Raw genomic sequence first — 13,682 nt, 5'->3', positions numbered from 1 at the left:
AGAGGTGACAGGATGAACAGGGGAAATGGCCCCAGGCTCCATGACAGCAAAACAAGAGAGCAGAAAAACCTGGGGTGAGGAGAGTGGCAAAAGAGGCATAGGGCATGAAAACATCTTGTTCCACTAGGATAGCTACCCTCTTCCCGTACCTGCCCCAGTCACCAGTGGTTTGGGCACAGAAAAGCAGACACACACACACCCCACCACACAAACACACACAACTCTCACACTCCATTTCCCAACATCACGACACCATTTTACACCCATTTCTCCATGTGGTTAATTTTTTTTTTTAGTTCTCATTTTTTTTCTAAGAAAAAAGCAACAAGAAAATAATTCAGAGTTTATACAAAACATCTTTACATTATTTTTTTCCAAAAAGACTAGTATTTACACAAATGGCAACAGAAACAAAAACAAAAACCCCTCCGACTGCCACCTGGAAGGGGCTGGCTGTTCTGCTCCCTCTCCCACCTGGCACCGGGGTGGGCAGCCGGCCAGGAGGCAGTGTGGAGGTGGATGGTGTGAGGCCCAGCTCCTTCCATGGCTGCTCTGGGTGTGCCTGCAAGGCACACTCAAGCGGCAGTCTGTTAGCAGCCGTGCTGGCAAGGAACTGGGGTCAAAGTGCACGGCGGGCTGACCCAGCCCCAGGCAGCCTCTTCCTCTTTCCAGGCCCCAGCCCAAGACTGGGAGAGCAGCAGGAGCTGGGTTGGGCGGGGGGTTACCCACCTGTGCTAGGACCCAGAAAAGGAGCAGGCCACCTGGCCTTATACCCGCTTAGGTCTCCACCCTGGGCCTCTGTTTCCCCACCAGGCCAAAGGATGCCAAAGGTAAGGAGAGAACAGGGCGGGGGGGGGGTGGGGGGAAAACTCCCAGCTCTTCAGGGCAAATAGCCACCTGAGCACCTCACCTCCCTCCACCCCCCATGAGGTCATCTGCCTGCAGCAGCTCTCCTGTTCCCCAGGCAACAGCCAATTAAGACATTAATTACCGTGAGAGTGAGGGAGGCAGGAGATGCCCAAGGATCCCACAAGGAAGGGATTTTTTTTTTTGGTGGAAGGGTGGCAGTGACTACCCCATTGCCAGGATAAGCTCCGTAGAAGGAGGGTCAAGAGGGGAGGGTGGGACACCTTGCCCAGTGGCACTTTCCTCTTCCCTCATGGGCAGGAACAGCCCTGGCCTGCCCCTTACCCTGCCAGAAATACCAAGGAGTCTATAAAAGAAATGGCATCCTATGCTTCCTGGATGACCATATCGTGCCCCAGGCCCTCTTATACTGACTTAGGCCAGGCTCACAAAGCCTGGGGAGGGGCTGTCTTTTACATTTTTCCATTTTTCTTCAAAAAACAGATGAAAATGAGTTGACAGCTAAAAAATGAACACAAAAGCATTAAAAACAGTGATGATAGCGGACAAGCAGTCCTGGGAAGGGGGCAAGGGGGGCGAGGGAGGGGCAGGGCTAGGGAACGGTCTCCCCGCCTGCTGTCCATCAGCATCCAGCCCTGCCCTCCAAGAAGGGGTGCCCCCACAGAGCCCAGAGGCCTGGCCAGAGGGGGAAGGCACAAGAGCATGGGGATTAGGGGCACAAGCACCCCCCTCCGAAGCCCAGGGGGCAGGGAAAAAGGGGGATTATAAAAGCCAAGAAACTACAAAACTAAATACAAAGGTGGGCACAGCTGGCGAGGGGAGGGGCTGTGGGGCAAAAGGAGAGGTCCGGTCCAGGCTGACTGTCCCTCGAGGGCCTGAGGCCACACTGGGCACTCAGACCTTGTAGTAGATGTTTGCCGGGCTCTGGGGTGGCATCTCCTGGACGATGTAGACGGGGTGCCCGTAGTCCCCACTCACCTTCTCATAGTGGGGGCAGTAGTTGTTCTCTGTAGTCCGTAAGGGAATGATGATGTCGCTGGGCTCAGTGCCCGCTGTGCCACTGCCCCCCTTGGGACTGGCCAGGGTACTGAGCGAGAGGGCAGCCGCCCGCTGCTGCGTGTGCTTGCGGTGCCGCTTGCGTAGCTTCAGTAGTAGGACCGTCAGGAAGATGATGATGAGCAGGAAGATGACACAACCAGCACCGACGGCCGCGAACAATGCCACCTTGGAGTTGAAGAAGCCATCAGGGTCCCCGCTGCCGCCCCCACTTGCACCTGGGCCACTCTTCTCTTCCTGATTCACAGTCTCTGAGGAAGGGAAGGGAAGGGAGGAATTTCAGGCCAGACCCAGCTTGCATTTCTTCAGAAACAGGGAAACAGCGCAATGGCTCCTGACCTCTGGGAAACACATATACTCTTACCATGCTTGCCATCAGAGTCACCCAGGGAGCCCCGACCCCCAGGGGCCTGTGTGGCCGTCTTGACAGTGTTGTCTGCCTCCTTGCTGGGCCGGCTGGTAGTCAGCTGCTCAGGAGTCACAGCATTGGGATCTGAGGGTGGAGGGAGGACAGGTGAGAGGAAGGGACCTGGCCAGCATAGTTGCCCTCAGTCTTCAAGGGTGGGCCAAGAATTGCCTGGATACTGTAACCCTATGCCCATTCCCCTACTCCTAATAAACCTGCACCCAGCCAGGAACATCTGTTCCAAAGGCCTTACAGGGTGGGGTGGGGGGCCCCTCAGATTAGGCACTCACCTTGCCCAACCTTCATGATAATCTTCATGGTGCGTGTACGGCACACACCCCCCTCCCGGTTCTCCAGCCCCTCCAGGCTTCCATTGGATGTTGCTGCAGGAAGAGGCCAGAGAAGTCAGAGAAATCAGGAAGAGAGAAAGGTCTACTGGCATTACCCAGAAACTCCAGTGCTGCCTCAGCCAACGGGGATAGAAACTGCAGTCGGGAGAGACAAGCAGCTCCCAACTACCAGTGAACCTGTTCATTTTCTTCCCTCCCACTAGGAACAGAGTGGCCTAGTCCAGCCCAGGCCAAGGACCAGCCCCCAACCCCTGGAGCACTGCTCCTCTATCCGAGCAGGCCATAGCCCCTCTGTAAGGTCTGCCTTCCCCCTGGGAGAACTTGTTCGGAGGCAAAGCAATTAGAACTGGGATCATAGTAGGGGCTTCTACATAGACTGAAAGGAATGCTGCAGTAGGAATCAAGAGAACTGGGTTGGAGTCCTGATCCTATCTCTAACTCACTGTGTGATCTAAGGCAAGAAGCCCCTTCACCTTTTGGGGCCTCAGTTTCCCTTGAAGAAAAAGGCTCAATAGCTGGCTGATCCCAAAGCACCTGCAAATGCTGCCATTCCCAAGATTAGAACTTCAGTGGGCAAAGAAAATAAGAGAGAAGCAACATGAATTGGAGGCCTCTGCTGCCCAACCCCTGGAGCCAACGTGGGCTAGCAGCAGGCCACTTGGGAAATGTTGGGGCCAGAATTCCGAGGCCAAGCTAGGAGAAGAACATGCCAGTCTTCAAAGAAGACAGATCCAACAGGGCCTTAACTATGTGCAATAGCACTGCACAACGTAGAAGCTTCCACTACTACAGGAGAGGAAAGAGTTAAGCCCAGGGAGAGAGCCAGAGAATGGGATGGGAGGGACTCACAGGTAATGTAGTAATCATGGTGCTTCTTGAACTCCAGGCCCATGTAGTTGGGGCTGAACTCTTGGAACTTGATGGTAAAGCGTATTTCCTGCTCTGGCCTATTGCAGGTGACCAACACGTTGGGGTCAAGCACCGTGCTACAGGCAGCTGCCTGCTCAGGCCGCACCAGGTACAGCTTGTAGTACTCATAGGGCCTCCCTGCTTCTGCTCGGGGGCAGATGATGTCCAGCTTGTCTCCAATCTTGGGATAGATCACCAAGCCCTTCCCACTCAGGAACCTGCCCAGAAGGAAGAAGATGGTCAGCCTCAGGGTTGGGGGTGGCCCCAGTCCATTCCAGAACCAGGGAAGTGGAGGAGAGCCGGGCCAGGCCTACTGGGTGGAGATGGCAAAAGCAGGCCTTCTGCCCTTCCTCCATCCTCAGGCTGGGAGTGGGGAGAGAGAACCACACTCCCAGCAGGGTGTGGAAGGGGTGGCCCATAGGCAAAGGCTGCCAGGCTCTGACTGCTCGGCAGGGTGGAGCACTGCCTGGCTGGGGGAGCCCTTTGTCCTAATGTGGCATTTCCGTAGGGGGCTGACATGGCTAATGGGCTGGGTACCAAGGTGTCAGAGCCATGCTACCTGGAGGTGGCAGCCTTATACTCCCACCCTCAACAAACATTCCTTCATGACCACTGCTACCGCCTCCCCTATACACACACACACACACACACACACACACACTCACAGACACATACACACACACACACACACACAGAGCAAGCCCACACATGTCTTAATCACCACCCCCACAGCTCCCAGCCAAAGGCTGGGGGAGCTCAATCTGTCTGGGACCCATGTCATCTCCCGCATCCTTACTAATCTTGGGCATGATGGAAAGATCGAAACAGGCATCGCCTGGAGCCAAGGGATGATGGCCACTGTCTCTGGCCAGGTGCAGCTCTCCTCATTTCCACTGCCCATTGTCCTACTGGCAATTCATCCCACCTTCAAAATGCAAGAGTCTGAATCCATAAACTTGATTTACCTCATTCCTAAAAAGAACAGAGGAGAAGAGAAAGGGCTCAACCGGAGACAGCAGATCATAGAAGACAGGGCCTCTGTAATTCCACACATCTGTATCCTAACCCCTCACTTTTACGGTGGTCCTAATCTAGCTCCTGAGAGGAGATGGGCAAATGCCTTTTGAGCCAGGTTCATGTTCTAATCCAGAAGGCCAGGCATTGGGGGACAGCAGGGAGAGTCAGCTGCCCAGGACTACCTATCCATAGGACTCTGTCCTTGCCTAAGCACACAGAAAGAAAATGGTACTCTGTTGGCCATTTCCGAGCCTGGATGGGCTGGTGCTGAGAGCAAGGCAGAACTATGTAGGAAAAAGAACACAGACTTTAGAATCAGATACCAAAGCTAGGCCCTTACTAACTCTGTGACCTCAGATGAGCTACCTGATCTCTCTGAGCTTCAGTTTCCTCGCTTGTAAAGTGGGGGTGGCAAGAGCCCCTACCTGCGGGGAGACAAGGCAGCACATGGAGAACACGTAGCACACAATAGGTGTTCAATGAGTTTGACTGCCTCTTAGAAGCAGTCTCCCAAGAGGCAGGAGGTTAGATAATAACACTAAGTACCTATGAGCTCAGTCTCATATTTTGGAGCGGAACCAGGAAGAGAAGATATGGCTCCATCATCAAGGACTTTACTGCCCAGTTTGGGTTATAAAACTAAATAACCCACCCTCTAGAGACAGACAGCACCAGGCTATCTGTAGGTATGTCTGAGGATGATGGTTCAAGCAGAAAGGGCTGGAGGCATGGAGAGGAAGCAGATAGCACATCTGACCAGGACGGTCAGAGATGGATCCACAGGAAAGGCAGGATGAGAGTAGGTCTTGGGTGTGGAATAAGAAGTCAACACACAGCAAGAGTAGACAGCAGTGGCTAGGAACACAAAGCCCAGGCCAGTGATTGGTCCAGCTTGGCTTGGGAGTGAGGAGAGAGGAACAGAAGAAGAGATATAAAATTCCACCTGGGCCAGACTGAAAGGCCTTATGGGTCACGGCAAGCAAGGTGGGTATCATCCCATTGGAGACAGGCTCTCAGAGCAGAAAGAATAATGGAGGGCTGCAGGCAGTGCTTAAAGAGAATGAAGCTGACAGTGTCAAGCACCAGTTTGCAGGCTATTGCAATAATCTGGGAAGAGAGTGGTTCCATTTCCTGAGGGCCCATTACACCAAAGGGACAACAAGCAATAAGGGTGTACTGGGAGCTCTGGGCAAATACCTTTGCAATCCAAACCTATGTCCTCATCGGAGGGAGGGAAATGATACCCAAGTAGGTGAAGAGGGGAAGTAACCACATGGATGAAGTGGATGAAGAAAGGCAGCCCTTCCTCCATGTCGAGTGAGGCTCCACCAAGTTGGGAGCTGCCATCTTGATGTGCAGGAGGGTAAAAGCCAGAATGAGATGGCTTCCCCACTAGTACCTAACTATACAAGGCCCAGAAAGGAAGTAGGCAGGGGATGGAAGCCTGGAGAAACATTTCAGATAGAACACCCTGTCCCATGCACCATACAATGCCAACAACTTTCCCCAAAGCCTCTAGAATTCTCCAGGCATTTTCCCCTTTCCAGTGTCCACAACAGTTCCATCCAGATGGGAGGATTAGACAACTGCTCACATCTTAGAACCAGCAGGAACCGAGGAGTCCAGGCCCTTCATGTGAGGGAACAAATGATCAGATGAATGTCCCCATTGAAGAGAGGGGTCTAAACTTGCCCAGGACAGTAAACTTATGGGTCTAAGAGACCCTAAAACATTGCCTGAATCCTTGTACAGTTGCATCTCAACAACACACACACACACACACACACACACACACACATATGCAGCTACATAGAGGGCACAGAATGGGAGACAAGCCAGCTCACCTTTCTAACCACTCGGTTCCAGCTTACTCACCAGGGAGTCCTGTCTGCCCCAAGTGCAGTGTCCCATTGCCACCCAGACTCCGGAGCCCTGGAATTGGTACAGGGTTTCTAGCTAATTGGGGTTCTACCTTGAAGCCAGAGGCATTGAGGAAACAGATGTCTACATGATGGAGGAGGGGGGAGAAGAGAGAACTATTGCCCCCAACACCCCTCAGAGTCTCTTCAACCTCAGTGAACAGACCTCATGAATAGTCATTAGCTCATTTGCATAGCAGCTGGCAAAGGGAAACTCACCTTCCCCTAAAGTACAGAAGGGAGTGGAGCCTGATGAGACCCACCTTCCCTGACTCTGATCCTCCCATATTGGTAACCTTCTTAGCATCTGCCCTACCATTGGGCAAACCTCATCTTGGCCTGTCAGAAGCCAAAGAGAGTGGTGAGGGGCCACGAGGGATAGGTTTGTGGTCAGTGTGAGTGAAGCCCAAAGCTAGGTATAACACTAGTCATACTTTAAAAGGGGACCCTACAGGTCTTTCCTCTTACCAGATTAGGAGTAGGAGTAAGGGAAGAGGAGGAAGAGATGTCCCCAGGTGAAACTCTTTATCCCCCACCACCTTACTTCCCCCCACCCCATGACCAAGCCAAGCTTTCCTGCCTGGGGCCACCCCCAGACAAAGCCCTTTTCTGAAAAATAAAGGGATTGACATGGCCCAGCAGGAAGCCTGAAGCAGGTCGCCATGGTAACCCCTGAGGCCTTCCCTCTCCAGCCTCTGATAGCCCTGGGACCCCAGGGAGCCACTCCAGGGAGTTAAAGGACTTGGGGGAGGCAGCCTAACTATTCCAGCTCTTCCCCTCTACCCTAGCCGAAGTTCTACCTTCAGCCTTTCTACCTAGCTTAGAAGCTTAGAAGCCATGCCATGACTGCTACAAAGAATCCTGGGATATGAAAAGCCTGAAGGGTCTGGGGACAATAGCCTCCAAGGCCTTGGACTGGCCAGAAACCAACTAACCAATAGCCCCCTCCTTGTTTTCTCCAGGTAAGCTCTTCTCCACCCATGTGAATACAATTTACAGGGGCAAGAAGAGCTTGCAGCTAGGAAGGTCTTGTTCAGAAAGCTGTCCACATCCCACCAGGTCTATGCTTCTTTCCCTGTCACTCTTTTCTCAGGCTCTAGCAACTTGTGGCCAGAGAATGGCCAAAGGGGGAGCCTGGTTCTAGGCCGTGCAAGTCCAAGTCTGGTAGAAGACTCTAGCCTCAACCTCAATTCAGTGACCCCATCACCACTGTGCCTGCACCCCACAGGGTGGCAAGACCAATGGAGAACAGACCCCAAGCCAGAGCTCAAGTCTGCTCTCATCCCAGCTAGGGTGGGGAGCCCCTAAATTAAAGGCTCCTCTTTCATTCCCCCCGCTCCACCCAGCCCCCAAGGCTGGCAGGAGCAGGCCTGGCATGTTCCAGCAGTGCCCGCCCAGGCGTGGGTGGGCAGGAACAGCAGCTGGGTCCTAGCACACACAGCTCTGTCGGAGGCAGGGAAGCTAGGAAAGTCCTGGAGGAAGTCACCCTCCCCACTTCCACTGAACTATGCCCTTCCATCTGCCCCACCTGACTAAAGCTAGTGTCCATTAGGAATTTAACATCCACTTCCCCGATGTTGATGTCTGCTTTCTGTGGGGTCCCTGAGAAGAGAGATTCTTGGCTCAGAGAGGAACCAAAGGTGCTACTCAGGGCTCTGCAGGGAGTGTGCCAGGCAGTGAGTTGGCTGCCTTTAGTTCAGGTCAGCAAAGCAGTAGGCCCTGGGAGGTAGGCCTAGCAAAGTCAAATGAGGAAGTTGGAGCACTGCTCACCCCACACAGACAGGACCTGAGTCACAAGGACAGATGCTTGCACACCTTCGAGGTGAGAGGGGAACTCAGGGGCAGGGAGCCAGGCCTCTTCCCAAACCCCACCTTGAATTCCTGTCTCTCCTACATTTCAAGGCAGCAGGAATGAATGGCACACAGCACAGCTCCGCCCCCATAGGCAAGTCATTGACTGACCTTAGACAAGCCACTTCCCTTGTCTGGGCATATGCCTTCTTATCTGGAAAATGGGGCCAATACCTACTTCCCAAGACTGTTGGGAGCATCCGATGAGATCATATATGAGAATGCATTGTAAGTAGCAAGGTGCCGCCTGCCTATTAGTTAGCATGCCAAACACAGCATTATTTAGAAGTAAAAAGCTGAAGGAGCTTACATTCCTGGCTGCCAGCACCCTGACCCAAAACAATGCCCAGGAAACACACCCAAGAGGGGCTGCTATGGGCTGTGGGGCAAGGAACCCAGAATGTGGCTGGTGAGCACCCCCATATCTCAGCTCCCCTAATAATCAGAGTGGATACTCCCCCAAACCGGATGTTCCCATGGCAACTAGCAGCCTCCTGGCTGGCCCATTCTCTCTCTTTTAGTCCCTAACCTCAGAAAACAGTGATGCACCATAGTAACCAGGGCCTACCCATCCCCATTCACCTGAGTGGATGAGGCAACAGAGAGCCCAAGGGAAGAAAGAGAACTCTTGATTCAGTCTCCACCCCAGCCTCCTTCTTGCCCTTGCCCAGCTGCCCTATGTGGGAGTGGGGAGGCAGGGGAACAGGGGACTTTAGGAGCTGCTGGGTTCCCATCACGCTCAGGCCTCCACCTGTGACCAATCAGCCACAGAGTAGAAGAGGTCAGGTCCCTAACTACCTGGGAAAAGAGCCCCCTGAGCTGGCCTCCCCAGGACTGTGAGCTGGAACAGCTGTGTGGGGCTGGGGCCAGCACTTTGGCTTGGAGCAGGCAAACATGGGTTAGGGTCTGCAGCTGCCCCCCACCCATGCTGGAGTCAAGGGTCCCGGATGCCAAGCTGAATCCCCCCCACCCCCACCCTCTTGCAGGGAACGTTTGTAATGTGATCTCAGGCACATTACCACTCCCTGGAGGTGGGGGAACCTGAGTGGGGGGCAGGAAGGGGTCAGGACGGGACTGAGAGACTGAACTGCAGCAGCTGGACTTGGCTGAGGACTCGAGTGTGAGCCCTGCCGGCTGCCCCAAGCTCCCAGGGGAAGAGGCTGCAGGAGGGGTCGCCTAGGACCATTTAGATAACAGCCTCACAACACACACACACACACACACACACACACGTGCGCGCGCGCACACACAGAGGTTCCTAAAAAAAACTCAAGCAGGACCAAACCCATCCCCCCACCTTACGCTCACGGGGCAAATCTGACATGAGGGGCCAAGGAGGCAGAAGCTCCTGCCACTCAGGGACTAGCACCCCAGAAGGCCCCAGCACCAATTTGGGAACGAGGCTGAGAGTTTTGGGCCAGCCCTTCCAGCTTCCCCTCCCAGTCATGACTGGGGCTCGGCCGCACGCACCTTGGAAGCTGGAAGCAGACCCCTAGCCCCACCACTTCTTTATTTTTATTTTTTCCCAAGGAGGAAGCAATTAAGCAGAGTTTATGGGCACTGGGAGATTTTCTTTTTTGGGAGGGGGGTTGCCAGCTTCTCACAGGGCTGAAAAGAGAGACCAAAAGCTGGTAGAGGAAGAGGGGAGGGAAGAGAGCAAATGAGTCTGAAAGGAAGAGCACGGGCATGTGCGAGAAACAAAAGGACTTGAGAAAAAGAGGCAGAGAGTGACTAAGAGTGAGAGGGAGTGTGAGAGTGAGGCAGAGCAGACAAGCCTAGCTGGAGAGGGGAGGTTAGCGCTGCTTGCAGAGGGTGTGAGAGGGCGAACTGACTTGGGCCTGAGAGGAGAACTCGGGCAGGAGGCAGAGAAGAAGGGAGACAGAGAGGGACTGTTTATTTGAAAGGCTTTGGCAGCCTGAGGGTTGGGTGCGGTGGCAGAGGCAGCCCCCAGAGCTCCAGGAGAGCTGAAGGCAGTTCCCCCTTCCTGTCCTCTTGTCCCTCCCCCCCAAGCCAACACACACAGGCAGTGGTTGCATTCTAGACCCCTGAGCCTGGATGGAAGGGTTAGCAGCAGGATCAGTCCCTGACCCTTCCCAGATCTACTCAATTACAGAATGGAATTCGGACAGGTTCTGGAGAGTCTTCAGCCACCCCCCATCCCTACCCCACAATGCCTGCCCTCAGCTTGAGGTGGATGGGGAGTGGGGTCAGAGAGGACACCACCTCCCAAAACCTGTAAACCAGTCCAGAGCACTAAAAGCTCAGAACACAAAAAGGAAGAAGCACAGACAGATCGTGTTTCTTCCAGCACCCCCAACTCTGCAGGAGGGCTCCTTTCCAGCTGTGGAGCTGCATGCTATCTCTGGTTAGAGACCCGAGAGAGCAATTAGGTCACTCCCATGAGCCCCTATGATGGGCTACCCCAGGCGGATTTCAACTCTCCTGGCTCAAGAGAGAGCATTTCCAGCCTCCACCCTTACAGGGGGAACTGGAGCACTTCACAACATTCCCCCCATGGGCTCAAGCAAACCAGGGTTCCCAGAGCATTTTGGGCCCCTGCTGTTAGGAAAGCGCTGTACCCAGTTCTGCTTCTGGGTAGGGGAGAAAGTCTTGCCAATCCCTTGCGTTGTACCCAGGCAGAGCCCACTACCCTGACCCTGGTTTAGCCCTCCCACCAACTAGTAATAGGACTCTCCCTTAATCTGTGGACAGGAAAACTAAAGCTGCCTTCTCCCACTCCAGGGCTGGGAGATCAACCGCCCCTGGGACCCAAGAGACCCAGGTAGGCAGGAGCCTGGGAAGTTAGTGGGGGAGGGGGACCCAGCAAGAGTGGACAGGAAGAAATTTGAGATACAGGAATCAGTGAGCACCGATGGGGGCAGGTCAAAGCTCCCCAGTTTCCTGCTAAGTGGGGTTGTTCGCACATTGCTGGGACCTCCAGAAAACTGAGAAGAAGAGGAATTTTGACCCTGGGTTCCAACCCGAGTCCTGGATGCCAAAAGAGAAGAAGGTCCAGAGGTCACTACAACAGCCCCAGCGACTTCCCACTAAAAGCCCAGAAACCACTGAGCCACCGCCCTGAAAGGTGTGTGTGTTGTTTGGAGGGGTTGTGTGTGTAGTGGTGGTGGGGTAGTTGTGCACGGGAAGGAGAAGAAAGAAAAGAAAGGATCTCCTTTATATAGGTGCCCCCCAACCCCTTGGGGAAAGCTAAGCACAGCTCCCCAATCTGGGGGATACACTCGGGGGTCAAGAGGACCTGCCTGGGCAGGAATCGCTCCTTCCCCACCCACCTCCTTCGCCAGCTTGGCCGCCACTCTCCACCCTGGCGGGCCTATGAAGCTCGGCTGCCGGCTCCATTGGACCCCCGACGGGCGCTGGATCGAACCCCCACCCCCCAACAACCACTCTCCCACTCCGCCCCTCTCCACCCGCTGCCTTTGTGAGCCTGGGAGCAGCGCCCGCCTTTCTACCGCCCGGGCACGGAGAAAGGAGGGGCGGGGGGCAAGAAGAGACTGCAAAGCAAAAAGCCTGGGAAGCAAACAGGGAAGAAAGAGAAATGAAAATGGGAGAAGCATGAGTGGGGCTCTTGGGCGCTTCAGGGGGATATTGGCGCTGCCACTCGCCCCAAGCGCCGGGTCCCGCTCTGTGTTCCCTCCACAGCTAAGCAAACGAGGAACCCATGTTCTGGCCTCATCTCTCGCCCGAGTCAAGCTCCTGGAGCGGCTCTCAGAGAAAATCACCACGTTCCCAGGGACCCCTGAGGAAGCTGCGTTCTTGCCTCCACTCAGCACTCCGGTGCGCGCTCCGGCGCCCGGATTCCCCAGCTCCGCCTGATGCGACCATCTCGACTTGATCCAGGACGTGTGGAGGCGAGGGCTGGGAAGCCCAGGGGTCACAACCCAGCCAAGTGCCCCTACACCACCCCGCCGCACCCTGCTCCGCCCGCCCGCCCTCAGGAAAACATACTCGAAAAAGCCGGAGACAAAATGAGGCGCCGCTCCTCCTCTGAAGACCTCCCCAAATGCACTCCGGGGCAGGCGTGCGGCCTCACTTCGAATGAGTGCCTCCCACCCAGGGGTCCAGAGCAGATAAGTTACTCACTTGGGGTTGAGGGAGCTCCAGGATACCGGTTCCAGGTTCTTAGCCAGTGGCGTGGCGAGCCGGCACAGCGCCCACACGACCATCGCCACAAGCCACTTGCCGAGCCAACGCTGCCCAGGCCGAGCCATCTTCCCGGGAGCAGGCTGCACTTCGGGATCCCCGGAAGCTTCCTCAGTAAAGCTCGCCTAGCCTTCCTCTGCCGCGCTGCGCTCGGAGCCGCTCAGGCGCCCATCCTCCGCAGCCGGCGGCCTTGAAGTGCTCCCCTCCCGCCGGCTTCGGTGTGGCTCTTCTCCGCCCGGCCGGCCAGGAGGACTCACTGGGCAGCCGCCCCCAACCCGGGCATGGGCTTCGGCCTCCGAGGGCTCGTTCTCCTGGGCTCTCCGCTGCCGCACTAGACGCGACGGGGGCTCTGCGCCCCCGGGTGATCCCGCCCGATTCCGCTCGACTCCGCGAGACAGTTCCGGGCTGCGCGCCCTCTCCCCGATGGGATCTTCTTGCAGAGGTCTCGGTGGCCGCCCCGACGCCTCGACCGTCCCGGGATCGCTGTCCCTGGGAAAAAGTGGGGGTCTCCCCACAACACAAGCTCGTTTCCCGGGCTCCCGATTGGGTCGCCCTGGCACGGGCTCCGTTCCTCCGGGCCACACTGGGACTCCGGGCTACGCGCCCCCCGACAGCTTCTACTTTAGCGCGGGCCCTGCTCGGTACAGTTAGAAGAGCGGGGAGATGCTGCCGAGCGAGCCAGTCCCATTAGTTTGCCCCTCCGAAGCCTCGGCCGGGTAGCCCGGCAGCCTCGCGTCGCCGAGTCTTTGCTTCCGGGCGATCGAGCCCGAGGGTCTGCCGCCGGTGCGAGCCTCACACACTTCCCACTGCTGACCAGCTCGCATAGACTCCCTCCGCTGCCGCTGAGCTGTCTACTCCCTTGCTCAGGCGAACGCAAGGCCAACCCTGCTTTCTTAGCCAATAGCAAGCTCCGTGGCGGGGTCCTTGCCCCATACCACGCCCCCAGAGCAGGAAGGGGGCGGGCTTTCAGGAAGCTCTTAAGGACGCCGCGCGCCTGATGGCACCAATCTGAGTGTGCGGCTCGTGCGGTCAGGGTTGGGTACCGCTCAGTCTTGTTCCCAGAGCGCTCAACCCGTGGGAAGTTGGCACTATCAAGAGCTGCCGGCCTGCTCTCCTCCCCACGTATCTGGTCAACACCCCAGCCCA

The 13,682-nt window shown here is 55.8% G+C and overlaps 1 protein-coding gene across 1 annotated transcript; it reads right to left on the bottom strand.

Moving 5' to 3' along the window:
- Positions 1-266: 266 nt before the first annotated feature.
- On the bottom strand, positions 267-13,360 carry EFNB1 (ephrin B1). Its single transcript, XM_035288284.3, has 5 exons — positions 12,477-13,360; positions 3,529-3,806; positions 2,620-2,712; positions 2,288-2,416; positions 267-2,174 (listed from the first exon to the last, which is right to left on the bottom strand). The coding sequence occupies exons 1-5, from the start codon at positions 12,602-12,604 to the stop codon at positions 1,762-1,764; spliced, it is 1,041 nt and encodes a 346-aa protein (XP_035144175.3). The 5' UTR covers positions 12,605-13,360; the 3' UTR covers positions 267-1,761.
- Positions 13,361-13,682: the final 322 nt, after the last annotated feature.

The sequence above is a fragment of the Callithrix jacchus genome, chromosome X (genome assembly GCF_049354715.1).
Source record: "Callithrix jacchus isolate 240 chromosome X, calJac240_pri, whole genome shotgun sequence".
In the NCBI taxonomy this organism is placed as follows: domain Eukaryota; kingdom Metazoa; phylum Chordata; class Mammalia; order Primates; family Cebidae; genus Callithrix; species Callithrix jacchus.
Note: the sequence above shows the minus strand (reverse complement) of the source record. Positions and strands in the feature narration are given on the sequence as shown.

Coding starts and splice junctions, on each gene's coding strand:
- EFNB1 (XM_035288284.3), bottom strand. CDS start 12,604: ATGGCTCGGCCTGGGCAGCGTTGGCTCGGCAAGTGGCTTGTGGCGATG. Junction 3,807..12,476: donor TGGAGCTCCCTCAACCCCAA/GTGAGTAACTTA, acceptor CCTTCTGGGCAG/GTTCCTGAGTGGGAAGGGCT. Junction 2,175..2,287: donor TGACTCTGATGGCAAGCATG/GTAAGAGTATAT, acceptor TCCCTTCCTCAG/AGACTGTGAATCAGGAAGAG.